The sequence below is a fragment of the Leptonychotes weddellii genome, chromosome 3, assembly GCF_054177405.1.
Source record: "Leptonychotes weddellii isolate Sample4059 chromosome 3, ASM5417740v2, whole genome shotgun sequence".
In the NCBI taxonomy this organism is placed as follows: domain Eukaryota; kingdom Metazoa; phylum Chordata; class Mammalia; order Carnivora; family Phocidae; genus Leptonychotes; species Leptonychotes weddellii.
The window spans coordinates 34193655-34219503 of record NC_138371.1 but is presented as its reverse complement, the minus strand read 5'-3'; the positions used below and the strand labels follow the sequence as shown (position 1 = coordinate 34219503).

General features: G+C 33.3%; 1 protein-coding gene across 1 annotated transcript in view; it reads right to left on the bottom strand.

Annotated features, from left to right (window-relative positions):
- Positions 1-9001: 9001 nt before the first annotated feature.
- The window catches only part of BOLL (boule RNA binding protein), a 44411-nt gene continuing 27563 nt past the window's right edge, over positions 9002-25849 (bottom strand). The window contains exon 11 of the mRNA XM_006728142.3: positions 9002-9096. Coding sequence (XP_006728205.2) covers positions 9073-9096 — 24 coding nt within the window. The 3' untranslated portion in view covers positions 9002-9072. The remainder of the gene's footprint in view (positions 9097-25849) is intronic.

The window sequence follows — 25849 nt, the reverse complement described above, 5'->3', positions numbered from 1 at the left end:
CGAGGTTGCAAACCTACAGATGAAGGTTGAGAAAAGCTTCTTCTCACAGAATGTAACCTTGGTTCCTATTAAGAGATTTAAAGAAAATTAGGGTTTTAATGCATTTTAAATGGTTCTTATTTTATAATTACTTAAGGGAAAAATTTAAAAAATAGTATTAACTGGGCCTGGATTCTGAGGAGAGGTGTGCTTTAAGAAATTCCCACTATAAAGAGTGGGCTACCTTAAAACCTGCTGGGGGACCAGGCTGTATCCTAGGGCTTTAACGAAGACTCACTACAAAGGATCTGAGAACGGCCATATCTAATGGTATTTCTAAATTATTAGGTTATACTTCCTTTATGTCATCCCTGAACTTTGGTAAAGATATGCTTCAAAGGAAGATTTATGTACTTAGTTATATATAAATTAGATCCCATGGTTGAGAAAGCAACTATCCAAAGAAAATCAGGGAATTATTAATAAACTTTCATATTACTAGAGTAACATTTTATCCTGTTAAGTAAAACCCAATGAACAGATTGTGTTCCAACAAATGATTTTTTTATTTGATCCACCACTGAACATAATGATTGTTAGAAGATACTGCTTTGGTCAAGATAGTTGAGAATAGGAAAATTTCAGCTAAGGTGTTTTTATAATGAGTAAATGCCTACTTTAGAGCATCAGTGTTTAGCCAAATCCTTTTGCCTAAAAATCTCATCATTTGTTCTGCTTTAAATTATCTGTGTTTGAATGTTGTGATTCAAGAGGAATGCATGCATCAAGCCTGAGTTTATCTAATAAAGCTGATTAAAACTTCAGAAATAGCATGAAGTCTAAGTCAGTTGCCCAGCCTGAATCTGACAACAGAAGTTTAATGCCAAGTGTTCAAGCACTTCTTCTAAAAACTTAAATAGCAACTTATGTATAGTTAGGGGAAATGAACTGAAACTTCTAATATAAAAGGTAAAATTTCTCCAAAGAGGCATGGTTGATTATATATTCTGCTTTCTGTGATTTGGGCACAGATGCCACTCTACTGACCTAGCAAGACTCTGAGCATGTCTACTAACAATGTAACAACTTGCAATGTAACTTGTAACAACTATAAGAATAGGTTAATTATCAGGAGTAAGTCATAAAAACAATAGATAATTTTATCGTGTATCAAACCTAAATGCTTCTAGGGTTAAAATGTTTTTAAATTGTGGGGTTACACTTCAGGATAATTTGTGAAGGTTTAAAATAGTCTAACCAGAAAAGAAACACTTATAAGGTATTATAAGTTAAAGATAGTTACCAAAAACAGTGTTTGAGAAAATTTACTCCAATGATGACATGCTGTACCTAACCTTAGGCACTGTTTCAATTTTTGAGCTAAGGAGACTTTAGTAGGCAATTATGATAATGATCCTTTTATCTTAGAATCACACATCTTATCAATATAAAGAGTGGCATGAGTTTGACCCTTGTATTAAGATGTAAAAAAAGAAAACTAGAATAGTCCTTTCTCAAAATGGCAAACAATACATGGAGGGTCTATACAAAGACTGATAAATGTCTACATTGCAGTTATTAGCAAGAAGAATGGAAAGGAAGAAGAAAAGCAACCAAAGGCTTATTTGTTTTTGTTGGTGGATTTTATGCTTCCAAAAACGCGTGGAAATGGCCATGTTCCCAAAATATAGAGTAGATGGCACCACTTATGGGTATCTTTTGCTATCAGAGGGATTAAAATTTTCAGAGATAAGTTAAAAGGCCCTTCTTCTCACTTTGTGTTCCTTCTTATATTTCCCAGAATGCTGAATTGCACAGCACTTTAAAAGAAAATTTTGATGAACAATCTAAAAAATAAAATTATAGGGCAATTCTGTTTTCCACTGTTTTGGTTAGGAAGCTGTTCATACTTCAGTTACTGGCTAAAAGCATGAGTGAACAGTTTCATGTTTATCATAATTTGTTTATTTTAGAATTGAAATATTTTCTGATTCTGAATATCAGATGCTTAAGGGATTAGAATAGACATTTTGATCTAAGATTTAATTTGTATAAGATTTAATTTTAGTGATTCAACAAAAGATGGTCCATAACTCTTGGATTGGGCAAAAATTATTTCTAAAAAGTATTGTGTTCTCTAAGGATCCTCCCCTCTCAGCTCCTCTACTCCCCAGAAATCATTTGCCTCCTTACTGGTGAAGTTTATTAGTAATCAAAAGTCTGGGTTCTGCCACTTAATAGTAATGTCATTTGGGGCAATTCTCTTACTCTAAGCCTCACTTATAAAAGTTGCCTGATTATTTCTCAAATATATTGAGTGGACAAAATGAGATAATATACATGAAGTCTTTGTAAATTATAAAGTGCTATAAAAATAAGGGGTTATTCTTGCTTTGGAATAAAAAGGTAAGCAAAAATATAAGCAAGATTTTATAGCAAATTATCAACAGAGTTAATATAATTTTTATAAGGAATATTATCATGGACTTTAATCTTCAATGACTAAACCAAAGCTTTTCTTGAGAACTACCTAGTTATCATATAGCAAATTTAGTTACAAGGTTAAGTTACCAATATTTTAAGACTGATATCTTGAGTATTTTCCACAGTTGTAGACTTTGTAGTTTTCAAGTTAATATGATTCTGTGATTTAGTGTTAAAACATAGGGAAATAGGCTTATACCTAAACATAATTCAATTTATATAGCTGTTATCAATGGCTAAACCAGAAATCATAAAGCTTCAAGGGCTAAAGTAATAGAGGAATTAAGGCCTATCCCTTGAGGCTTAAACCCTTTCTAACTATACTTTTTGACCCCAGTTTAATGTTACATTCATTTTGTAGTATATTAATAGTGTTACCAACATTCCAATTTCCCTGGGGCATTCTAGGTTTATGCCTATATATTATTAGAATATTTTTGAAAAATAGTCTTTGAATAGAATGATTTTATAGGTATATTAATATCAACTTCTTTATTGGTTAATAAGTATATTTCAAAAAATTGTATCGTTTTAATTACTTTTGGTGTCCCCTTTCACTCTCAAATGTCCTGATTTAATGATGAATATATCACTTCCACATATAGTAAGAACTTGGAGCAGAGATTAGCAAAGTCGAGAACGACTTCTACAAAGAAAAGTGAAAGCAGAACTTCATATGATTGACAAAACATCAGAGGACCTTGTCCATAGGTAAATAGCTTTGATTTCTATAAAGGTAATCAAATCAAGCCTGTCTGCTGCTCATCAATGAAGTTGGGAGTGAGATTCAAGAGGAAATAAGTGCTGGAGAACAAGGACTCCTAATTCCGAATCCATATAATCATATTTCAGAGAAGGTTAAATCTAATATTCATATTAGAACTTGGCGAATCTCTGAGTATGTAATTATTTGAGAAAAAATGTAGTTACATTCTTACACATGACTCTATTCAGATAGACCCTAATTAAATTTTGTCTTATTATAATAGAATGAATTGTACTTTATTAACAGTAGAGTCAAGATTCTTTTGAACCTGCATGACCTGAGATTAAATCATGTCAGTGAAAACTATATTGTTGGTTATCTTTACCTACAGAGTATGACTATGTTTAGTTTGAAGGATGTTTAATAAAGAAAGGCCAAGTGAATGATTTATTTGAAGAAATGATCTTTAGAATAAATTTTGGATATTTTCCCAAATAATTTATCATTTAAAAGAAAATAAGAAAACTAAATTCTTTGTATTGGATTTACAACATTTAAGCAAAGGTGACAATGATGTAGAAAATAATTTTCAAGAAGCAAGTGAATGATTAAATGAGTTGTATAGTGTTAGGTTTATATCATAAATCAGAATCTTCAAAAGAAGTTTCTAACTTCAAAAACAAATCTGCTAAAGTGCAATTCAGAATGTCGGTATTTCATTATTATCTAGGGTTGCACCTACGAAATCCTTTGAGGAAACAGGATAGCCTTTTTGAAATTAAGAATAAGACATAGATGTACAAAAAGATGTGTATTAACTAACATATTCTGTATAGTTGCATCTGCTCTTTAGGAGTTAGACACAGAGGGAACTCTGCCTGATCGTTATCTTTTAAAATTTCCTTTTTATATATTTATAATATATAAAGCAAAATAAATTAAAGATCAAAAGGATATAACATTCCACGTTAAGTAAAAGCTATCTTGGTTCTCTCTTTTTTCATACTTCCAAAATGCTCACTCTGTTATTGGAAAACACTGTGAGAAAAATAGAGCTTTAAGAGTACCAATAAGCTCAGAAATGAAAGATGGAAAGAAGCTGTGAAAACCAATGATGACACTCTTAAGCATGAATTAGCTGCTTTTAAGCTGGATTCCTTAAGTCAAAACATCTTTCCCCATATTGCCTGATTTTTTTCTTTTATGTTAGATTATACTGTTAGAAATTCTACAAATTGGATTGTTTGGTTTCATTGGAATTCTCTTTAATCCTATTCTTAGTCAAGTTGAAGCAAGGAAAGATCCTTGTTTTCTCTCTTGTTTTTATTTCCAAAATCTAGAATTCAAGTTAGTATTATTAGATTATATGTTTAGCCCAGTGTAGATATCTTCTGTAGGAATATCCTGTGAATTTCAACATCATTAAATATGGTTGGAATGGGGCAAAACTCTTCCAAAATTAAGTATACTTGATTGCATTTCTTTTCTTTCAGTTTAGAGCCACATTTGAAAACGAAACCAGAGGTGACTGCATAAATAATGACTACACAGTAAATATCCTTAAGCCCTATCATTTTAAATCCAAGAAAGTTATTTGAATTGGGTAGATAAGAAAAGAATCAGGGTCTCTAAAAATTTGGAGAAATTCTATCCAAAATAGGAAATAGAGGTACCTCAGAATGCTAATAGCCAGAATGGGGAAAAACCAGATGGAGGGAGGTCTTTCTCATTGTTAGCACACTCAGCTGTTTGTTTTTTTTAATTCATTCAAACAACAGGGATATGGTACTTGGAAAACAAGTTGGAAAGTAGACATTCAGATGAAAAGACAGGGAATTCTTTCCGGATCGAAAGAGGACAACTGGTAGGCTTAGGGAATTCATGGGACATGAAGAGTACAGTTTGATTTTTAGCTTGGAATTTTCCAAAGGGAAAACTTCTTAAAATATTGAAACCTATCAAAGATCTAGAGAAAAATGCCAGAAGAAAATAAATGCTAAAAGCTTTGAGACATTTATTTTGAAGCCTTTAGACTTTAGAGCAGAAACTTGACTCTCCTTATAAAAATAACAACACAAAAAATTACCATCTTTTCAAAAGTGTTACTTTCCCCACAAAAGAAAAATTCTTGGAGATATATTTATCTTTTCTACTCCATGAAGGAAGAAATGAAGAAAAAAGTCAGAGTCTAATCAAAGGACATTCTTATTAAAAATTCACTTTTTAGGCCTACTGGAATCTTGTAGGTATATTCCAAATAAGTGTGAAGATCTAGGGCTTCCCAAATTTTCTCTGATGAGAAACAAAAACCAGTAAGTAAAAGGGTTGAAGTGAGGAAAAAACTCTTAGCAGGGAAGGAAGGGGAGGGATTTAGTTCCCTAGGAATAGGGAGGCAGCTTCTCATATCCCTGTTTTCCAAAGGAAAGAAGTACACCAAGACGTTTATGACTCATCTTTAGAGAAATACTAAATGATATTTACTCATGGGTACATACCTTGACAGAAATGCAAAACTGATGTTAACATACACTAGCTTCACTAAGAAAATTATGTACCAAAATATTAGTAAATAATCAAGTAGTGGCTTGTTTTAACTAAGAAATACGTATCAAATGAGGAAAACTGACAAATCAGTAGATGGAAAAAATTTTAATTACATGTCTTAAAAATAAGTCAGTTGTCAATATAGTATCACTCACTAGCTTAGATAAAATATTTTAATGACTATTCAGCCTGTTACTGTGTATCTTTACTTCAATACAATCAGGCTTGGTATTATATTAGTTGATATTATTTTAAGCAGCATACCTAAAAAGAATGGTAAAACTGGAAAACCTTAATCTGTTAGTTCACTAATTTAAAATCGATGCCTGCTATTTATCCTGACAGGTCAGAAAGTAGGTATCAAGATAACCAGTATATAGAAAACTGAAGAAGGATTATTATCAGGTGGAAAGGACAAAAATGACAATGTGAAAACAAGTAGTCTTGAATGGCACTTGATTTCTGAGAGGAATCATGAGAATGCAGGAAATATTAGCAACTTTATGCAATACATAAAAGCAAAGAGACAAAAACACATATAGCAGGTCCAACAAACAGCAATAACTGTAACTGCTAATCAGAGAGTGGTACTCAACATGGAAGGACAGAGCTGATAGCATATTTTTAGGAATTTATGCATAAGAATGGAAACACTGAATAGAGTTGAAAGAAACAGCACTGATTAAGACTATTACACCCACGCTTTGGAAAATTTTGCTCCTTTCCCCAGAAGTCTATAGAGATTTCAGAATACATTTTAGTCAAAGTATAGGCCTACGGGGTCAACAATTTATTATCATAACAATAGGGAATGTTGAAGCATGATATCAAAGTTGGATTGGATGTCCCTGTAAAGTCTTTTCTAGTCCTTTGATTCTGTATTTTAATACTATCCAAACACTATTTCTGGGAAAGATATAAAATTTTTTTGTGTATATGACCCCAATTCATTATTTTAGTTAAATATAGCATAAATCCATGAAACACACTCCTACATCTGGGAGTTATGTATAAATTTGTTTGAAAATATTGTACTGCCATTTTTGGCAGAAATTTATAAAGCAAGTATTATAAACTAAATCATACCTCTTTTTCTAAGCCATCCTTCTGAAATCAGCTGCCGGGAAAGGAAGTTAAAGTCTTAATTTTCCAAGATCCTTTATCTTTTGACAAGCTACCATCTTTCTGATTGTATTAGAGATTTTGGGAAAACAGGTTGCAAAGTTATTACTTTGTGATTGGTACATGTATTTGTATTATCTATTTTACTCTAACACAGTGAATTTCAGATATCTTCAGATTGACCTTTCAAAATGGGAACTAAGTAAATAAAAACTTCTCAAATTTATGTGTTGAAGATATACTACAGAAAAGAGAAAAATTAAAATGGGCTTTACTTAGTTAGATAAGGAGAATTTTTACCCTCTGATTCTGTTTTTAGAAGTAACATGTTTGGTCTATCAAACCAGGCCATAAAGAAAGTTGATGATGTTTTCTATATATACAGGTTGACAATAAATTCTGCAGTTTTAATTAGCTTCTCAAAATAAAGCTAAATTCTAAGAAAGTGTATATGTATGAATTATATATATGCATATGTATATAATGTGTATATGTATATAATTTATATATGTGTATATACATAGTAGATGTGTGTATGTACATAATCTATACAGCTCTTTGGAAGAAACATACTTGGATATCAATTATTATCAAAATTCCTTATCCAATAATACATCATTAACTTTTATTAACAGTGCAGGATTTGTTTAGCATCATGTTTAACATTTTGAAAATCAAAACATTAACTTTTTTTGTTCTCAAGGATAGTTCTATTAAAAGATCTTTAACATCAGTGGTTAATAATGTTTATTTACAGAACAAAAACTTTTGACATTTCATTGTGGGACTTTAAAAGTCTATTAATATTTAATAAGTCTATATTTCTAAAAACTGAGAATAATGTGCATGGGATACTTGTATGCTAGTATATAATCATATAGTCCTACTGTTCTCATGAAACCACTTGGCTGGCAAACATATTCATTATGGTTTCAAAGAAACACCCTATTTCACTCACCAGTAAAATCTTTGGGATCTAAGTCCTATCATTTCTGCTTCTGCTGTTGAACATGTATACATTTGGGGATGGAAAAGGGGAGAGGAGAGAGATTTATTAAGGTAATGCCAATATTTGTGGATTTTCCTCTTCTGTCCTAAAATTAGGAAGTTGGTAAAAGAAAAGGCAAATGAATGTAAAATGGATTTTTTATACTATTACAGAAATTTTAGTGATTAAAAACACTTAAGCTTTGTTCTGTAACTTTTGAACAATTTTATAAGAATTGGCTTTAGAATCAGAATTTAAAGTTTTCCTTTGGTGTAAGAAATAGTTTTGCTTTTTTATGAAAATAATTGTCTTTTTAAATATTAATAATATCTGTAATTGAATATATTGGTAACATATAAGAAGAAAAGTTCAAAAGATTAAAGCATTCAAAGAACGCCAAAATATAGTGGAATATCAGTCAGCGTTATGGGATCATGTCAGAGGTGAGCCCTTCTTTTATCAAAACAATTCTATTAGGTGATCCATATTATATAAATTTTGGTACCAAATGGCTTATATTAGAGGAAGGCTGCAGCATTATCACAAATATGAGAGAAAAAGTTTAATACAGTCAAATTAATCACATGAAAAGGTAAGAACACTGATCATGTTGAATTTTTTCTAATATTTGGAAAATGTTATAAAAAAGTATAAATATTACTCAAATTTTGAAAACCATGGCAGAAGCAAAATTAAATAAGGAGTAGCAGTAACAAATAAAAACTTAGACAAAAGCATATTAAATGACAAAATAGCAAATAGTGGAACTGAATCATTAAGATCAAATGTACTTATACTAAAAGGCATGAAAGTATTAAAAATTCTATTAGAAAGGACTCATCCTAAATATTAAAATAAATAGCAAAGACTATTAAACATTACTTCTAAAAGACTGAAAGGAAAGAAATAACACAAAGCAGAGAAAATGAAAGACACCTCACTATTCCCAATGTGGTTATTATTTATGGAATGGATAAAACATGTTGTAGAAAATGTCACTACAGTTAGATTAACACATAAACAAACCAACATGCCACAACTACCTAAATAGTTTTGTAGAACAGCTGTAAAAGCAAATTTCATCAAATTTAGACAGCTTATAATGGAATAAATAAGTATGGCGAGGTATTAACTAACCCTAAGTATCACAACGGGCAGCTTCTAGCCGGTTCGTTGAAGCTGGATCTCGGCCACACAAGGATCATTGGACAAGAAATCAGTTGAGCTGGACTAGAGCTGCCCAATTGTCTTAATAATGAATGCTCCACACTGTCTGTTAAGTAAAGAGAAAGAAAATACAGATCAGAAAGACTGAACAGGAAAGAAAAAGATCGTTAGGGTAGATGAATGTAGGACATCAATGAACATTTACTCAATACTTGCAGAACGTGTACTAATTATATTAGAGTGTTAAGAAGTGAGAGACTAGAGATGAGGAGGGCTCCAGAACTGCTTCCTGCTCTCTGAGAGCTTACAATCTATTTTAGACAATCTCTAATCTAGTGTCACAGTACAATGCTTAGTATATAAAAATGAGGAACAGGTCAACACAGAAATAAGTGAGTTAAAACATTCCTTTTATTTTTGAAAACATTATTAGGTGGGTTTTAAAAACATGCGTTTAGGGGCGCCTGGGTGGCTCAGTCGGTTAAGCGGCTGCCTTCGGCTCAGGTCATGATCCCAGGGTCTTGGGATTGAGCCCCGCATCGGGCTCCCTGCTCGGCAGGGAGCCTGCTTCTCCCTCTCCCTCTGCCTGCCTCTCTGCCTACTTGTTCTCTCTCTCTCTCTCTGTCAAATAAATAAATAAAATCTTAAAAAACAAAACAAAACAAAACAAAACATGCTTTTAAAAGGGGAATTTGGCAGAAGGCTGTTTAGAAAGTTGTTCAAAACCCAAAGGGTACCCTTCAAGTTGGCAATGGTAGGATAGCCATATAATAGAGTAATTCCATATATTTGTGTCATCCTGAAATTTTTTTGTGTTAAGATTAGTTTGGGTCAAAGAAACACCTAGTTGCTACTATCCTTTTGGCACTTTGAGTGTTGGTCAGCTCCTAATTTAGGTAACCAAGCTGTCCCATGACATATTTTTAAATTTTAGATACGCTCAAAATTTTCCATATTTGTTCCAGTATCTCTAGAGCAGTATTGTCTGATAGAACTTGTTGATGGGAAAGTTCTCTATCTACACTGTCAAATATGGTAGCCACTAGCTACATGGAGCTATTTAGCATTTAAAATGTGGCTAGTTGCAGTTGAGGAACTGAATTTTAAATTTCATTTATTTTTAATTAATTTAAAATTGAAATTAGCCTTATGTGGCTAGTGGTTACTATATTGGGGACAGCGTGACTCTAGGGGTTCAAACTCATCTGGTTTGCTAAGCTCTATAGACTGACCTGAATTCTCTGGCTTGCTCAATACTGTCCAATACCATTCTGTATTGTTCATTGCTTTATTCTCAGTATCTGGAATACTGGCTAGCACATGGAGGTGCTCAATAAATATCTGGTAAATGAATGAAATTTGTGGTAATATATAGCTATTCAAGCCTGGTCAACTACTCACAGCTTATTGGCAATATGCTCTGGTACTCTCAGGAAAAATAGAGAAGTGAAGCCAAACTATTCTATGTAAGTGGAATTGCTTGAAGACTTCATATGTCTAGGGAGAACAGGAGCAGCTTCATTATAGCTCAAAGAAAAGAACTAGAAATAGTTGTGGATGAATAATTTAGGTTGATAAGTATGGGAATACTGAAGGGAGAATATAATATTTAATGGTAAGGAATTTAGAAAGGATGTGGATAACAGTTGATGAGAGTGATTAAGAGGAAAAAAATTACTTCAGATTAAAAAACCTAAATTCAGATTGTATACATGACTGAAGGATGGAAACTGAATATAGAGAAGTCTTTTATTTTTTTTAAGATTTTATTTATTTATTTGACAGAGAGAGACACAGCGAGAGAGGGAACACAAGAAGGGGGAGTGGGAGAAGGAGAAGCAGGCTCCCCGCTGAGCAGGGAGCCCGATGCAGGGCTCAATCCCAGGACCCTGGGACCATGACCTGAGCCGAAGGCAGACGCTTAACAACTGAGCCATCCAGGCGCCCCTGAATATAGAGAGGTCTTGAAGAAATAGTAATCTGGTTAGGCAATAATAGAGCTTAACAAAGGGATTTGGCAATGGAAAAACAAATATTTTTATAAAGTTAGCTGAAAAGGGGACATAAAATAATATAAATAGACCATGTAGCATCAAGAGGTCAGAAAAATCACTGGTATTGTTTTGATTTTTAGGAGAGAAGAAAGATGAGCAAACTAACATTAAGATGTATGGATTCTGAAAATAAAATGTAAAAAATTGTGTATTCGTGATTTTGAGTTAGAGGAGGGAGTGACCACTCATTCAGGTGTTTTTTGTTTTTTAGGGTTAAATTAGGAAGAGAATCAGAGCACTAAGGTCAGAGTCACTATTAAACACTATTAAAGTGCAGAAGAAAACAGGAAAACTCCCTTATAAGACAGTTTACAGGGCAAAGGGAATAGTGCCATGATTAGTAGTTGGTAAAAGAAGAAATATATTTTTGAAAGAGATACTGACTCAAACTGAATGTAAGGAAAGAGAACCATATCTGAGAATTAATAAAATTTGAACACAGGCTGTTGACAGTATTGAATTTAAGAGAATCTAGGAGGACAAGAACTAGGATAAGACCCTTGGAATTTGGCTAAGTCATCAAATCTTGGCAATAAGTCTTACATGAGCTGTTTGAATAGATCTCAGTATTGAAGGAACAGTAATTTCATATGGAATGGAAAAGACACCCCTATACTCTTCCTTATTGCCTTTCCAAAACAGATAAATTTAAAATATCTTTAGTGAAATATGTAATACAAAATCCTCCTGCTTGTTTTCATATATCCTTAAAGTAGGGGATGATGGTATCCAAAAAAAGTTTCCAATTCTGTAAGCGATTAAAATTTGATGAGTTGACTCTTGTGAAAAAGAAGGTGCTTATCCAAGTAACCTGTGTGCTAAGGGGAAAGAAAGAAGATTGAGCAAAATGAGAAAAAATGTCCAATCAGAAGGAATGACAGACTCAGAATGCAAGGGAATTAAGTGCTCAAACTCAGAATGGAAATATGTAACTGGATATGCAAATAAAATATGCTACACATATGAGATAGCTTTTCCCCCATAAAAGAAGCATAACATTGACTTAGAATACTGTATCAACTAATATCTACCTTTGCAGTGTCATTAATATATACCTCAAATTATCTTTATCCACACTTAACCCCCATTGATTAATAACTATTTTGGCTGGTAAGAACTTATGACAAATGTAAATATTAAAGTAGTCCAGAGGCCCAGGGTCAAATAATTCATGTTAGGTTAAAAATAGATTAAAAAGAAATAATTAGGGGCGCCTGGGTGGCTCAGTCAGTTAAGTGGCAGCCTTCAGCTCAGGTCATGATCCCAGCCAGGGTCCTGGGATCGAGCCCCACGTTGGGCTCCCTGCTTAGCGGAGAGCCTGCTTCTCCCTCTCCCTCTGTCTGCCACTCTGCCTACTTATGCTCTCTCTCTATCAAATAAATAATCTTTAAAAAAATAAAAAGAAAAATTAAAAATAGAAACATAAGCAAAGCATTTGTACTGTATTTCACATTACACTTTATAAGGATGCATGATCCCAGCAATGGGCTAACCCAAGAGTTGTGAAATTATGGCCTTCAGACCAAGTCTGGCCCATCTTTTGTTTTTGTAAATAAAGTTTTACTGGCACACAGTCAACTCATTGTTTATATTTTATCTGTGGTCGTTTTCATGCTACAAGTATCAAATAGTTGAGATAGAGACTGTGTAGCCTCAAAGCTAAAAATATTTACTGTTGGGCCCTTTATATAAAGTTTGTTGACTCCTGCTTTAACCTGTTCAGGCTGCAAAGAAATTTTCAGGCCGAGCACTTCTGAAAATCTATGAAAGAAAACCTTAATAAGATGCCTTAAAGAGTGTATATACTCCATATTGTGGAAATAAATAATCACCAACCTCAAATACATTGGATTCAGCTTGATTAAATGAAAGTCAAAATCAGACATTACAAGTTTAATAGAAATCTTGAGAGAAACTCAGAAGCTATTGAAACTAATGTTTTTGAGACTACAAAGAACAGGATTAACTAGGTACATGTTTAGATATATAAGATTAGTGAGTATCTATGCACTAGTTACCATAATGTTTAAGTTAAATCTATACTTATTCTGTTTTACCATCAGAAACTGAGTTTCCTGTCTTTACAAAAGCACAAAGAACTATCTTGTAATACTGAAGTTTGTTTCTAATACTTCCAAGGCCTTGACGTTCTAACACTGGGACTATTAGTGTTTTTTAAATAGAAAATTACATTTGTTATATTTGTTGTGGTAACTTGTGTTTATTTAATGTGGTAAACTGTATTTGCAATGTCTGGTTGATATTATCCTTATCAGCCTGCTTCCTATGTCATTGCTTACCTAGTTTGAATAGCCTCAACCAGTATGGAAGACTTAAAAGCTCTTAGAATTAGGAACATGTGGCTAAAGACATTCCTCCTTGCAAAAATTTATGTTACAAGTGAAATAAAGTGACTCTAACACAGAGGCAAACTTTTTGTTTTTTAATTTTTGTTTCTTCTCTCTATATATTACAGGTACAACATAGGTTTTCATAAATAGTTGCAAGAAATTAACTGTTTTTGTGTATGTGTGCAATGGACTCCTTTGGCAGTATATTGAGGTATATGGACCCCTTCTCAGAACCATGTTTTTAAATATAAAATATATAGGATTATAAAGTTATATTGTAATACATTTTTGTCCACAGCCTCTTTGGGGGGGTGGTCTTTGGACTAAATTAACTTTAAAACTCAATGCAGAATCTTAGTAACTCTTTTCCTTGAACTTAAAGATTAAATGTAAATGATTAGAACAGTGGTTATTCTATAATACCATTGAGAAATCAGTATGTAACTTTTTTGCTACAAAGGTACTCATGACAGCATATAGACCCCATCTCTTGTACACAATCATCATTAACATTTTGAGTATAAAAAATGACATAATATTCAGTTTGGTTATCTTAATGTAATCTCAGATGCAATTTTAACATTTCAGGAAAACCAAATGCAACAAGATTCAGGTATGTATATTTAAGAGCAGCAACATGATTCTGAACTTAATTAGTGTAATTCCCTAATTCTTTTAGAGAATCTGATTGAGCTGGGATATACTATCATTTAAAATGTATTAAGAAGATAAAAGAATAGTGATATGAATTGCCATTTGCAAAAACTTCCAACAGTTATACATTATAATGAGTAAATATATAATATGTATATTATATATAATGCACATTACCTTTTAAAGAAAGATGTAAGTACAAAGAAAAGATTGTCCTAATTATGACAGTATAATCATGGACTGATAGGAAACAATTATTGACAATATTTCAATGTTTATTTTTCATGTGGGGCACATCCACAACTAATTATACTACTGAATATAGGAAATCAGTAATTAAAAATATGGATTAGAACCTGAGTACCTTAATAATTTAAAAAAACAGGCTTAATTTTTTAAAACACTTTTAAGTTCATAGCAAAAACTGGTCAGAAAAGTACAGAGTTCCCATAGACTCCCTAACCCCATACATGGGTAACCTCCTCCACTAACATCTGGCAGTCAGAATGGTACATTTGTTACAACTGATGAACCTACACTGACACATTATTACCCAAAGTCCATAGTTTACATTAGGCTTCACTCTTGGTGTTACACATTTTATGTGTTTGGACAAATGTACAATGATACTATCATATAGAAGAGTTTCATTGACCTAAAAATTCTCTGTGCTCTATTCACCTCTCCCTCATCCCCTAACAACCACTCACTTTTTTACTGTTTCCATAGTTTTACCTTTCTCAAAATGTCATATAGTTGAAATCATATCGTATGTAGTGCTTTCAGACTGGCTTCTTTCAATAATATGATTTAAGGTTCCTCTATGTCTTTTATGGCTTTATAGCTCATTTCTTTTTATCACTCAATAATATTCCATTGTTTGGATATTACCACAATTTATCCATTCACCTACTGAAGGGCATCTTAGTTGCTTCCAAGTTTTGACAGTTGTGAATAAAGTGGTTATAAACATCTGTATGCAGGTTTTTGTGTGGACATACGTTTTCTTTCTTTTTTTTTTTTAAGATTTTATTTGACAGAGAGCGAGCGAGAGCACAAGCAGGCAGAACAGCAGGCAGAGGCAGAGGGAGAAGCAGGCTCCCCGCTGAGCAGGGATCCTGGGGCTCAATCCCGGCACCCCGAGATCTGAAGGCAGATGCTTAACCGACTGAGCCACCCAGGGGCCCCATGAACATAAGTTTTCAACTCATTTGGGTGAATATCTGAGAGTGTGGTTAGATTCTGTGTAAGAGTATGGTTAGTTTCATAATGAACTGTCAAACTGTCTTCCAAACTGGTTGTACCATTTCTACCAGCAATGAATGAGAGTTCCTGTTGCTCCACATCCCTGTCAGCATTGGTGTTGTCAATGCTTTGTATTTTTGACATTGTAATATAGGTGTGTAGTGGTATCTCATTTTAATTTGCAATTCCCTATTCACACACGATGTTAAGTATCTTTTCATATGCGTATTTGCCATTTGTATATCTTCTTTGGTGAGGGGTCTATTAAGGCCTTCGCCCTGTTTTTTAATCAGTTTGTTCATTTTCTTATTGTTCAGCTTTAAGAATTCTCTGTATATTTTGGATAACATTTCTTTATCAGATATGTTTTTGTTTTCTCTCAATCTATGGCTTGTCTTTTCATTTTCTTGACATTCTCTTTCACAGAGCTGAAGTTTTTAATTTTAATGAAGCCCAACTTACCAGTTATTTCTCTCATGAATCATGACTTCAGTGTTGTATCTAAAAAGTCATTGTCAAACTCATGGTCATTTAGATTTTCTCCTATGTTATCTTCTAGGAGTTTTACAGTTTTATGTTTTACATTTAGATCTGTGATCAACTTTGAGTTAATTTTTGTGAGAAGTGTAACATCTGTGTTTAGATTCACTTTTTTTGTATGTGGATGTCTGGTTTTTCCAGCATCATTTGTTGAAAAGATTATCTTTTCTCCATTGTGCTGCATTTGCTCTTCTGTCAAAGATTAGTTGAATATATATGGGTCTATTTCTGGGCTCTCTATTCTGTTACATTGATTTGTCTGTTCTTTTACTAATACCACATTGTCTTGATTACTATAGCTTTATAGTGTCATGAAGTTGAGTAGTATTAGTCCTCGGACTTCTTTTCCTTTAATATTGTGTTGGCTATTCTGGGTCTTTTGCCTTTCCATATAAACTTTAAAATCAGTTTGTCAATATCCACAAAATAACTTGCTGAGATTTTGACTGGGATTGTGTTGAACCTGTAGATAAAGTTGGGAAAAACTGACATCTTGACAATATGGTGTCTTCCTATCCATGCACATGGAATATCTCTCCATTTATTTAGTTCTTTGATTTCTTTCATCAGAGTTTTATAATTTTTCTCATCTAGATCTTGTACATATTTTGTTAGATTTACACTTAAGTATTTCATTTTTTTATTCATTGCTGGTGAGCAGAAAAGCAATTGACTTTTGCATATTAACCCTGTATCCTACAGCCTTGTTATAGTTGCTTATTACTTCCAGGAGTTTTTTGGTCGGTTCTTCTGGATTTTCTACATAGATGATCATGTCATCTGCAAACAAAGGCAGTTTTTTTCTTCCTTCCCAATCTATATACTTTTGTTTCCTTTTCTTGTTTTTCCTCATTAGCTAGGACTTCCAGTACAATTTTGAAATGAAGAAGTGAAGTGAGACATCCTTGCCTTATTCCCCATTAATAATTTTACTACTCTTAAAAATACAGAAGTGGTACCTTTGATTCCACTAAATGTTCACACATGAAAAATTTTTTAATGTAACATTATAAGTAACAGTTAAAGTTAGGAAAAAATTATGGACTCAGGGCATGGACAGAGCTGAATATAATCTTGAGGGTGAAATCTTACTAATTATATTTACAGCACTTCAAATATTATTTTTCAAATGTAATGTTCAATAAATGCTTGATAAATTGAACTACTGAGAATGAGTTGTTACTTAAGACTTGTCATATGGTAGAGTCCATATGACATGTCTATGCAAGGGGCAACTTATTTATGTGATTTATTAATTAACTTATGGCCCATAATTTATTTAGATTCTGTCAGATTTGACAGTACATAGTAATATGTGTCAGAAAGAGTAATGAATAATTTTTTAAAAAGATTTTATTTATTTATTTAATCGACAGAGAGAGAGACAGCGAGAGAGGGAACACAAGTAGGGGGAGTGGGAAAGGGAGAAGCAGGCTTCCTGCCCAGCAGGGAGCCCAATGTGGGGCTCGATCCCAGGATTCTGGGTTCACGACCTGAGCCAAAGGCAGTCACTTAACCAAGTGAGCCACCCAGGAGCCCCAGTAATGAATAATTTTAATCCATAATTAAGTTTTTTATTTTAGGTGTAGTTTCAATTTAATCTTCCAATTAAATCTTTGTTAGATTAGAAGGATAAACAAACTGATTTGATTTTGACTCCCTTCTTCTAAAAAGAAACTTTCTTAAAGAGCATTCAAGAAAGGAAAAAAAATACCAAAATTCATGATAGAAAGTGAAAATAAAGGAGTTGAGGTAACCTCCAAGTAGTATAAGCATTATGAAATGATGTAAAATGGTATATATGAAAAAGACAAAATTGACAGTATAAGACAGAAAACATATCCTATAAATATTTTTCAAGTAAAAATTGTTTTGGCCAATTTTTAAAGTTGAGAGAGGAGGGTTTTAAATAAATCTTGGTTAAAATTTCCTGAACAACATAAAGGTCTCTTCCTTAAAGGTTTACAAGATGAAATAAGAGGCCTTTTCACCCTTGCAATGAAGAGCTAATAGAGTTTAGATTAAGAACATTTCACTACAGAAAGAATGAAGATAAGGTGTTTTGCAATGTACAAATACTTTAAAATCTGTCACTAATGTATTCATTCTGAAGTTTTAAAGATAAGCAACAGATACATGCTCTGAAACAACACTGTTTCATGAAAGGTGTAACTAAAGTCTGAGGTAATTTATTTTAACTGATTTAGTTGTGTGGAGAAAACTAACTCAAATTGATAGAATCTTAAGTCTGAATAATGGAAAAGTAAGCAAAAATAATGGCTTTGGTAATACATATAGAAGACATTTCTAAGTGGACCACTAACATACAGCATGGTGACTATAATAATACCGTATTGCATATTTGAAAGTTGCTCAGAGAGATCTTAAGAGTTCTTATCATAAGAAAAAAATTGTAAGCATGTTAGGTTTTGGATGTTAACTAGACTTACTGTGATGATCATTTCATAATATATACATATGTTGTACACCTGAAACTAATATGTTATATGTCAATTATAGTTCATTGCTATTTCTCTCACATATTACTTACTGTGTTGTTGTTCTCAGATGTTTTGTGGTTTTTGCCTTGAGAAAATTTTCTCCTGAGGGTATCATCAGCTAAGATGGTTGGTAATATTTAGATGGGTGGAAAAAAATAGAGGAATGGAGAGTGGTCCTAGCTCATGCTGTGGTTTGAGAAGCAGTGGGAATTGTCATGACTGGGACATAGAGCCCTTAGGCATCATCATCTAGGCTGTAACAACTCTTTGTTGCCATTTCAGTAGGCAGCCTTGCCTGCTAAGGGTCAGTCTCTCAATACTTATGCCTTGCACAATGCTCTCCTTTCATACATGTAACTCATTATAGTTAGTGAAAATAGCCAGTATACTTTATTGAATTTATATTTACTTTGTGACTAAAATATTATCAACTTATGTAAATGTTAGAAAAGAAGTAGCTTTCTCTTTGCAAGGCACAAAATTCATATGTATTATTCATATATAGTGTTTTTAGGTCTTATTTATTTGAATCTGAGTTATGATTATGATATTAAAGTCTCCTATCACAGCTATTTCTTTCTCTTGGTATTTTTAGCAGTTTTTACTTTATGTATATATTTTATGTTTTTTATTTTTATTAAGAAATCTCTATACCCAAGATGGGGCTCGAATTTATGATCCTGGATCAAGAGTTGCACACTCTTCCAAATGAGCCAGCCAGGTGCCCCTACTTTATACTTTTGATGTTACAGTATTAGACTGACTTTTTCATTTAATTAAATTAATTAATTTTTAAAGAGATTTATTTAATTATTTTTAGAGAGCAAGCGAGAGAGTGAGAGCTGGGAGAAGGGGCGGAGGGAGAGGAAAAAAGAATCTTGAGCAGACTCCCTGCTGAGTGTATAGCCTGACTGGGGGCTCAATCTCACAACCCTGAGATCGTGACCTGAGCCGAAATCAAGAGTCTGACACTCAACCGACTGAGCCACCCAGGTGCCCCCTCTATTTTATTTTTTAAAGTTTTATTTAAGTAATCTCTACACCCCATATGGGGCTCGAACTCACGACCCCAAAATCAAGAGTGGCATGCTGCTCTGACTGAGCCGGCCAGGCGCCCCTACTTTATATTTTTGATGTTATGTTATTAGACTTACTTATTCATATTAGATTTGACTTTTTATCACAATAAACTGGACTTCTCTGTCTTGTTTAACGCTTTTTACTTTGAAATTTACTTTCTTATTAATGTCATCCTGGGTTTTTTCCCTAATGTTGTTCACATTTGCCTGATATATCTTGGCTGGAAACAATCTGCTGTTCATTGCACTTTTGAAGTTAATTTTTATTATTATTATTATTATTTTTTAAAGATTTTATTTATTTGACAGAAAGAGACACAGCGAGAGAGGGAACACAAGCAGGGGGAGTGGGAGAGGGAGAAGCAGGCTTCCCGCTGAGCGGGGAGCCCGATGCGGGGCTCGATCCCGGGACTCCAGGATCATGACCTGAGCCGAAGGCAGTCGCTTAACCAACTGAGCCACCCAGGCGCCCCAATTTTTATTATTAAAGTAATTATATACCTAGTTTTAAAAAGCAAATAGTGGTTAAAGGGTACAGAAAAAAGAGCTTCAACACACTCCTCCTCCCCTGCCACTCCACTCCTACCTATTTCACTTCACTTTTTCAGAGGTGGTCACATTCATTTGTTTGTTTCTTCTAGTATTTATTTCTGTATTCCTATCTCTATTAACTGAACAATTTTCACGATCTAATGACGTCTTTATGGTAGATAAAGATTTTAACTCTTTCATATCTCTCTTATTTCCTTGCCCATCCTCTTTATGTCCTAGGTTTTGCTTAAATTTATGTTAATTATTTTAATTATTATGCTTAAATACTGTTCACTAATGAGCCATCTGGTATATTATAATTACGTTTTCTTTTTTGAACACCTTTTTGTTTTTTACTAATTGCTTCATTTTCCCCATTCATTTAGTTTTCTTCAAACCTATGGCTAAGTCTCTCCATATTCTTTCCACAGTTCTGTAAGATACTTAATACAACTTTCTACACAAATAAAAATTACTTCTCCTGCAGAGAACAATCCTGAATCTTGCTCTAATTCAGGACTGATTGTTCTCTAAATCAGCTACACAGCTATCATCCAGAGACTTCTTTTTATCATCATCCTTGGAATTCCCATAGCCTTTGCCCTGTGTTAGATGCCTGTTTTTTTGTTTTCTGGGTTTTTTTTTCCCCATCCCATGTCTTTTCCTAGTTTATTCTCTTGTTTTGGTGAAATACATGTTTAACAGCATCCTGAGAAATGATGCAGGTGACGTAAATTTTTTGAGACTCTACTGTATGAAAATATATTTTTTCATTTATGTCTATTATAGAATCCTAGATTAAAATTGTCATTAAACATTTTTAAAGCTTTACTCCATTGCTTTCTAGCTTCCAGTGTTGCTATTCTTTGTATGTGATCTATTTTCTTGCTTTTAGAATTTTTTTATCCCTACCATTCTGAAATTTCACAATAATGTGTCTTACTATGAGTCTTTTGCAGTAATTATGCCAAGTAATTGGTAGACCCTTTTAATCTAGAGACCCTTGTCCTTAACTTCCTAGGGAATTTTATTGTGTTAACTTTTTGCTTATTTCCTCCAAATCATTTATTTTTCTGGAATTAATATTTGACTTCTTGGATTAATCTTCTAATCTTTTAAAAAATTTTTTGGATTAATCTTCTAATTTTATCTTTTTCTCTATTATTATTCACCTCTGTCTTTTTTTGTTCTATTTTCTCAAAAGCTTTTGCCTATGTTTTACATTTAATTTATTTCAGCTATCACATTAATGGAAATACTAGTACAATTTGAGTAAGGTATATAGTTTAATTAAGAGGATTGTATTAATGTTCATTCCCTGTACCAGTCCTCTCTAGTCAAAGAACAGTAGGGTGAAGGATATACAGAAACTCTATTCTATTTTTACAACTTTTCTGTAAATCTTGAAGTTACTTCAAAATACAAAGTTAAAAAAAGTTAAAAGGACCAATATGTTTGAGAAAAAATGAAGTGTTTGCCAGGCTGTCTATGCATGGACCACTTCTCATTAATTTTCTCTTATCTCTAAGAGGGTATTAATTACAGTATCTTTGTTATTTTCTTCTGTCCCGCTGCATTATATGTTTCTTTCTGTTTGTTGTGGTCTCTCATTCTGGAGGCTTTCCTCTAATGTGATTGCATGTCCATATTTAAGAGGGAAGCTCTAAAATCCTAATGGGGGAAAGTTCTTTGTGCATGGATAGGTTTGTCAATGAACTTTACTGTTAGGGATTTCAGAAGACCAGCTAAGTTTTTCTCTTGGTAGAAAGCATGCTTAGGTTAGAATCCTGGATCTGCCACTTATTAGTTCTGCTACTTAGGCAATTTACTTTTCATGCTTAAAGTGATCAAGGTTAATTATTACCAGCAATCAGATATACTGGCATCTTGTATCCCTTGAAATGATACACTGAAAACATCACTTCTGTGATATTCTTGCCCCAAATGCATAACTTTTTTTTTAAGATTTTATTTTTTTTTAAAGTAATCTCTACACCCAAAGTGGGGCTTGAACTCACAACCCCGAGATCAAGAATCGCATGCTCTACCGACTGAGCCAGTTAAGAGCTCCTGTATAACTTCTATTTAATCAAGAGAAAATACCGAACTCATATTGATGGATAATCAACAAAATAACTGTCCAGTACTCTGAAAGTGTCAAAGTCATGAAAGACAAAGAAAGACTAAATTTCACAGACTGGAGAAGAAGAGTAAGGAGAGATCACAAATTAATGTAACATGGGGTATTGGGTTAGATCCTGGAACAGAAAAAGAATATTTGTGGAAAAATTGGTGAAATTTAAATAGGGTTTGTAGTTTATAGTATTGTACCAATGCTAATTTTTGTTTCTCCTAATTGTTTATGATTATATAAGTTGTTAAAATTAGGAGAAGTTGGGCTAAGGGATACATAAACTCTGTATTATTTTTTGCAACTTTAGGTCTAAAATTATTTAAAAATACATGGTTGAAAAAAAAATGAATGGTTGAAACAAAGTTAAAAGGACCAGGATGTTGGAAGGAGGGCAATGGATATTTACCAGAATATTTATATATGGATTGCCTCTCATTAATTCTGCTTAAAGAATGGCAAATCCATTTTGACTTGTAAATTCAAAACAAACCAAGGGTGTTTTTTACTATTAAAATTTCTGCTCATTCTTTTCATTCAGTTTTTTTTTCTGTATTCTTTTTGAGAATTATTCTTTTTTTGGTTGGACTTGTCTCTGTTCTCTCTAGTGTAGCATTTCACCTTTCATCATTTTATCTTTCATGCTATCTTCTGTATTCTGAGAGAATTTTAAAAAATTCTATGTCAAGGATTTGTTTTTATATAGTAACTACTGGTCCTTTACGGCAAAGACAAATTTAATTTTTTCCATCATATCAATAGTTTCATACAGTGTTTTCTTACACTGGCCAAGAACCATTTCATCTTTCCTGTTTTTCAGTCTGTAATCACTGGAAACATAGGATGCATTTTTACAAGTTTTATTTAATTTCCTTATATGTTCTTAATACATATATCCATATATATGCTATTTATTCTTGCCTTCACTGTAGTGCCATTGCAAAAATATTTTCATGGGACCTATACAGTATACACTTTTCTGTTTAGCTTATCCTTGAATGGAGATCTGTCCATGACAATTCTAAAAGATTCATGAGTTCTTGATTCCTCTTACTGTCCCCATCCACTCTCTCATGCTTATAGTAAGAAAGAGGCTTGATACACACAGAACCTACACAATTTCTACTGCCTAGCTCAGTGAGCTTTTTTGGTCCTGCTGCCAAGTTCTCTATTGAGTAAAATAATTTATTCTGCAGAATCTGAGACTATCTATAGTTTGACTATGTACAGTGCATGAAAATGTTTATCGTCCTGTAAGCCCAGAGCTGCAAAGCACACACTTTTCCTGTCTCTGCCCTCTAGAATGCAGTGCTTTACATTTGTTGTCCTGTACTCTGAGGACTTGCTGAATGTTTGGGTAATTTTAGTCTCTAAATTGCTTTATAAGAAGTGTTAATGATACTGAAATGAGGAAATGGTTAGGAAGAAGTTAGTAGTGGAATGTTTCTGTAAAGTGTCAATTTTTAGTTTAAGTGTACATTATGGGTCTCTGAGCTAGAAACAGATAGTGGTAAGAGGTCACATCCTTTTCTAATTTACCTTTGAATCACAGTGTCTTTCTAAAGGGTAAGATGTAATAGGTAAATAGCTGTGCTTTTCATTCAAGTCCAATTGGTGCTTTAATTAGAAGAAATTCCTTATAGCCTGGCAAGTAATTAAATATTGTCCTTAATATCAAATATTTTCATGAATAGCTATTATATATTGGAGTTAAATAAAATGAACATTTAACTTTTTAAATTATTTTTTATTTTAATTTTTATTTAAGTTCAATTAATTAACCTATAATGTATTATTGGTTTCAGAGGTAGAGGTCAGTGATTAGTCTTATATAATACCCAGTGCTCATGGCATCACATGCCCTCCTTAATGTCCATCACCCAGTAGCCCCATCCCCCAACCGCCCTCCCCTCCAGCAACCCTCAGTTTGTTTCCTGTGATTAGGAGTCTTTTATGGTTTGTCTCCCTGATTTCATCTTGTTTTATTTTTTTCTCCCTTCCTCATGATCCTCTGTTTTGTTTCTTAAATTCCACATATGAGTGAGATCATGGATAATTGTCTTTCTCTGATTGACTTATTTCGCTTAGCATAATACCCTCTAATTCGATCCACATCGTTGCAAATGGCAAGAGTTCATAAAATGAACATTTAACTTAAAGGTTAACTTCAAATTATAATCTTCTCAGTTTCCAGTATCTCAGTTAATTCTCATAGGAACGAATTTATTAGATACTTATATTAATGCAAAAATGGAAAAACACTGTAAAACAGAAACACTTTATAATTTTCCACTTAAACCCTTCTTACCTAGGGATTTGATACTGATCTTAAAAGCATAATAGTTCAAGTGCCCAGATACTTTGGAGTAAGCTAGTTAAGTATAGTTCATAACTCTTCAACTCTTCCCTATTCTTTAAATTTTAACTTGGGTAGGACTAAAATATTCCCTAGGATGTAGCCCATGTGATTACCAAAATTATTTAACCCTAAATGAGACAGATTAAATTCCAAATTGAAACAAGTCAGTAGTTTTGTTCCCTTTTGGTCTGCAGCATGATAGAGCAAAGATCTGTATCAGGACAGAAGGGGTGAAGTCCCTTTTAGCAGCATTTCTCTAGAATGAAGAGGCAGGTTACTAGTTCCAGTTGTAAGCTTATATGCACAAAGAAAGATATCTATGCCTCTGTTATGATTTATATTCAACATATGTGTACTTTCTGTATGACTAAAGAGTAAGATAGCAGTTTCTCTGTATAATTTGTCATTTCCTACTCATAGATTTAAGAAAATATAGGAAAGTGTTTACTCTTAAACTAGAGGAATTAAACTTTAAATTAAAAATGTGTAGCATTAACGTTCTTTTAAAAAATTTTATTTTTTATTTTTTAAATTTTATTTTGTTATGTTAGTCAACATACAATACACCATTAGTTTTTTTTTTTTTTTTTTAAAGATTTTATTTATTTGACAGAGAGATACACAGTGAGAGAGGGAACACAAGCAGGGGGAGTGGGAGAGGGAGAAGCAGGCTCCCCGCAGAGCGGGGAGCCCGATGTGGGGCTCGATCCCAGGACCCCGGGACTCTGGGACCATGACCTGAGCCGAAGGCAGACGCTTAACGACTGAGCCACCCAGGTGCCCCAATACACCATTAGTTTTTGATGTAGTGACCCACGATTCATTGTTTTCATATAACACCCAGTGCTCCATGCAGTAAGTGCCCTCCTTAATAATCATCACTGGGCTAACCCCCACCCCTCCCCTCTAAAACCCTCAGATTGTTTCTCAGAGTCCATAGTCTCTCATGGTTCATCTCTCCCTCCGATTTCCCCCCATTCATTTTTCCCTTCCTTCTCCTAATGTCCTTTGAAAATTTCTCCTACCCAAGTACCACTCCATCCTCTCTTGGAATTATTCAAGCAGTAAAACTTCAATCATTTGTGTTTATATATATGATCTATATAATCAGTAACTGAAAAAACTAGTACTTATTAAATATGGTGAAGCTCTTTTCACTATTCCTAGAGAAGTATATTTGGAGAAAATGTTAACATCAGAGGAAGTCTGTTTTAGAAGATTTTGATAGATAAATTTTAGGAACACTCGAGGCTGTGACACTAGGTCAAATTATGGTTTTATTTCATGTGTGCAGTACAGTGGTAATAGCAGTGAAGGAATGCGGTAAGTGGTGACGGGATGAGGGGATATGAGAGGGGAGAGGCTCCTTAAAGTAGACTGTCTTCGTACTGAGTTCCAACACATAAATAAATAC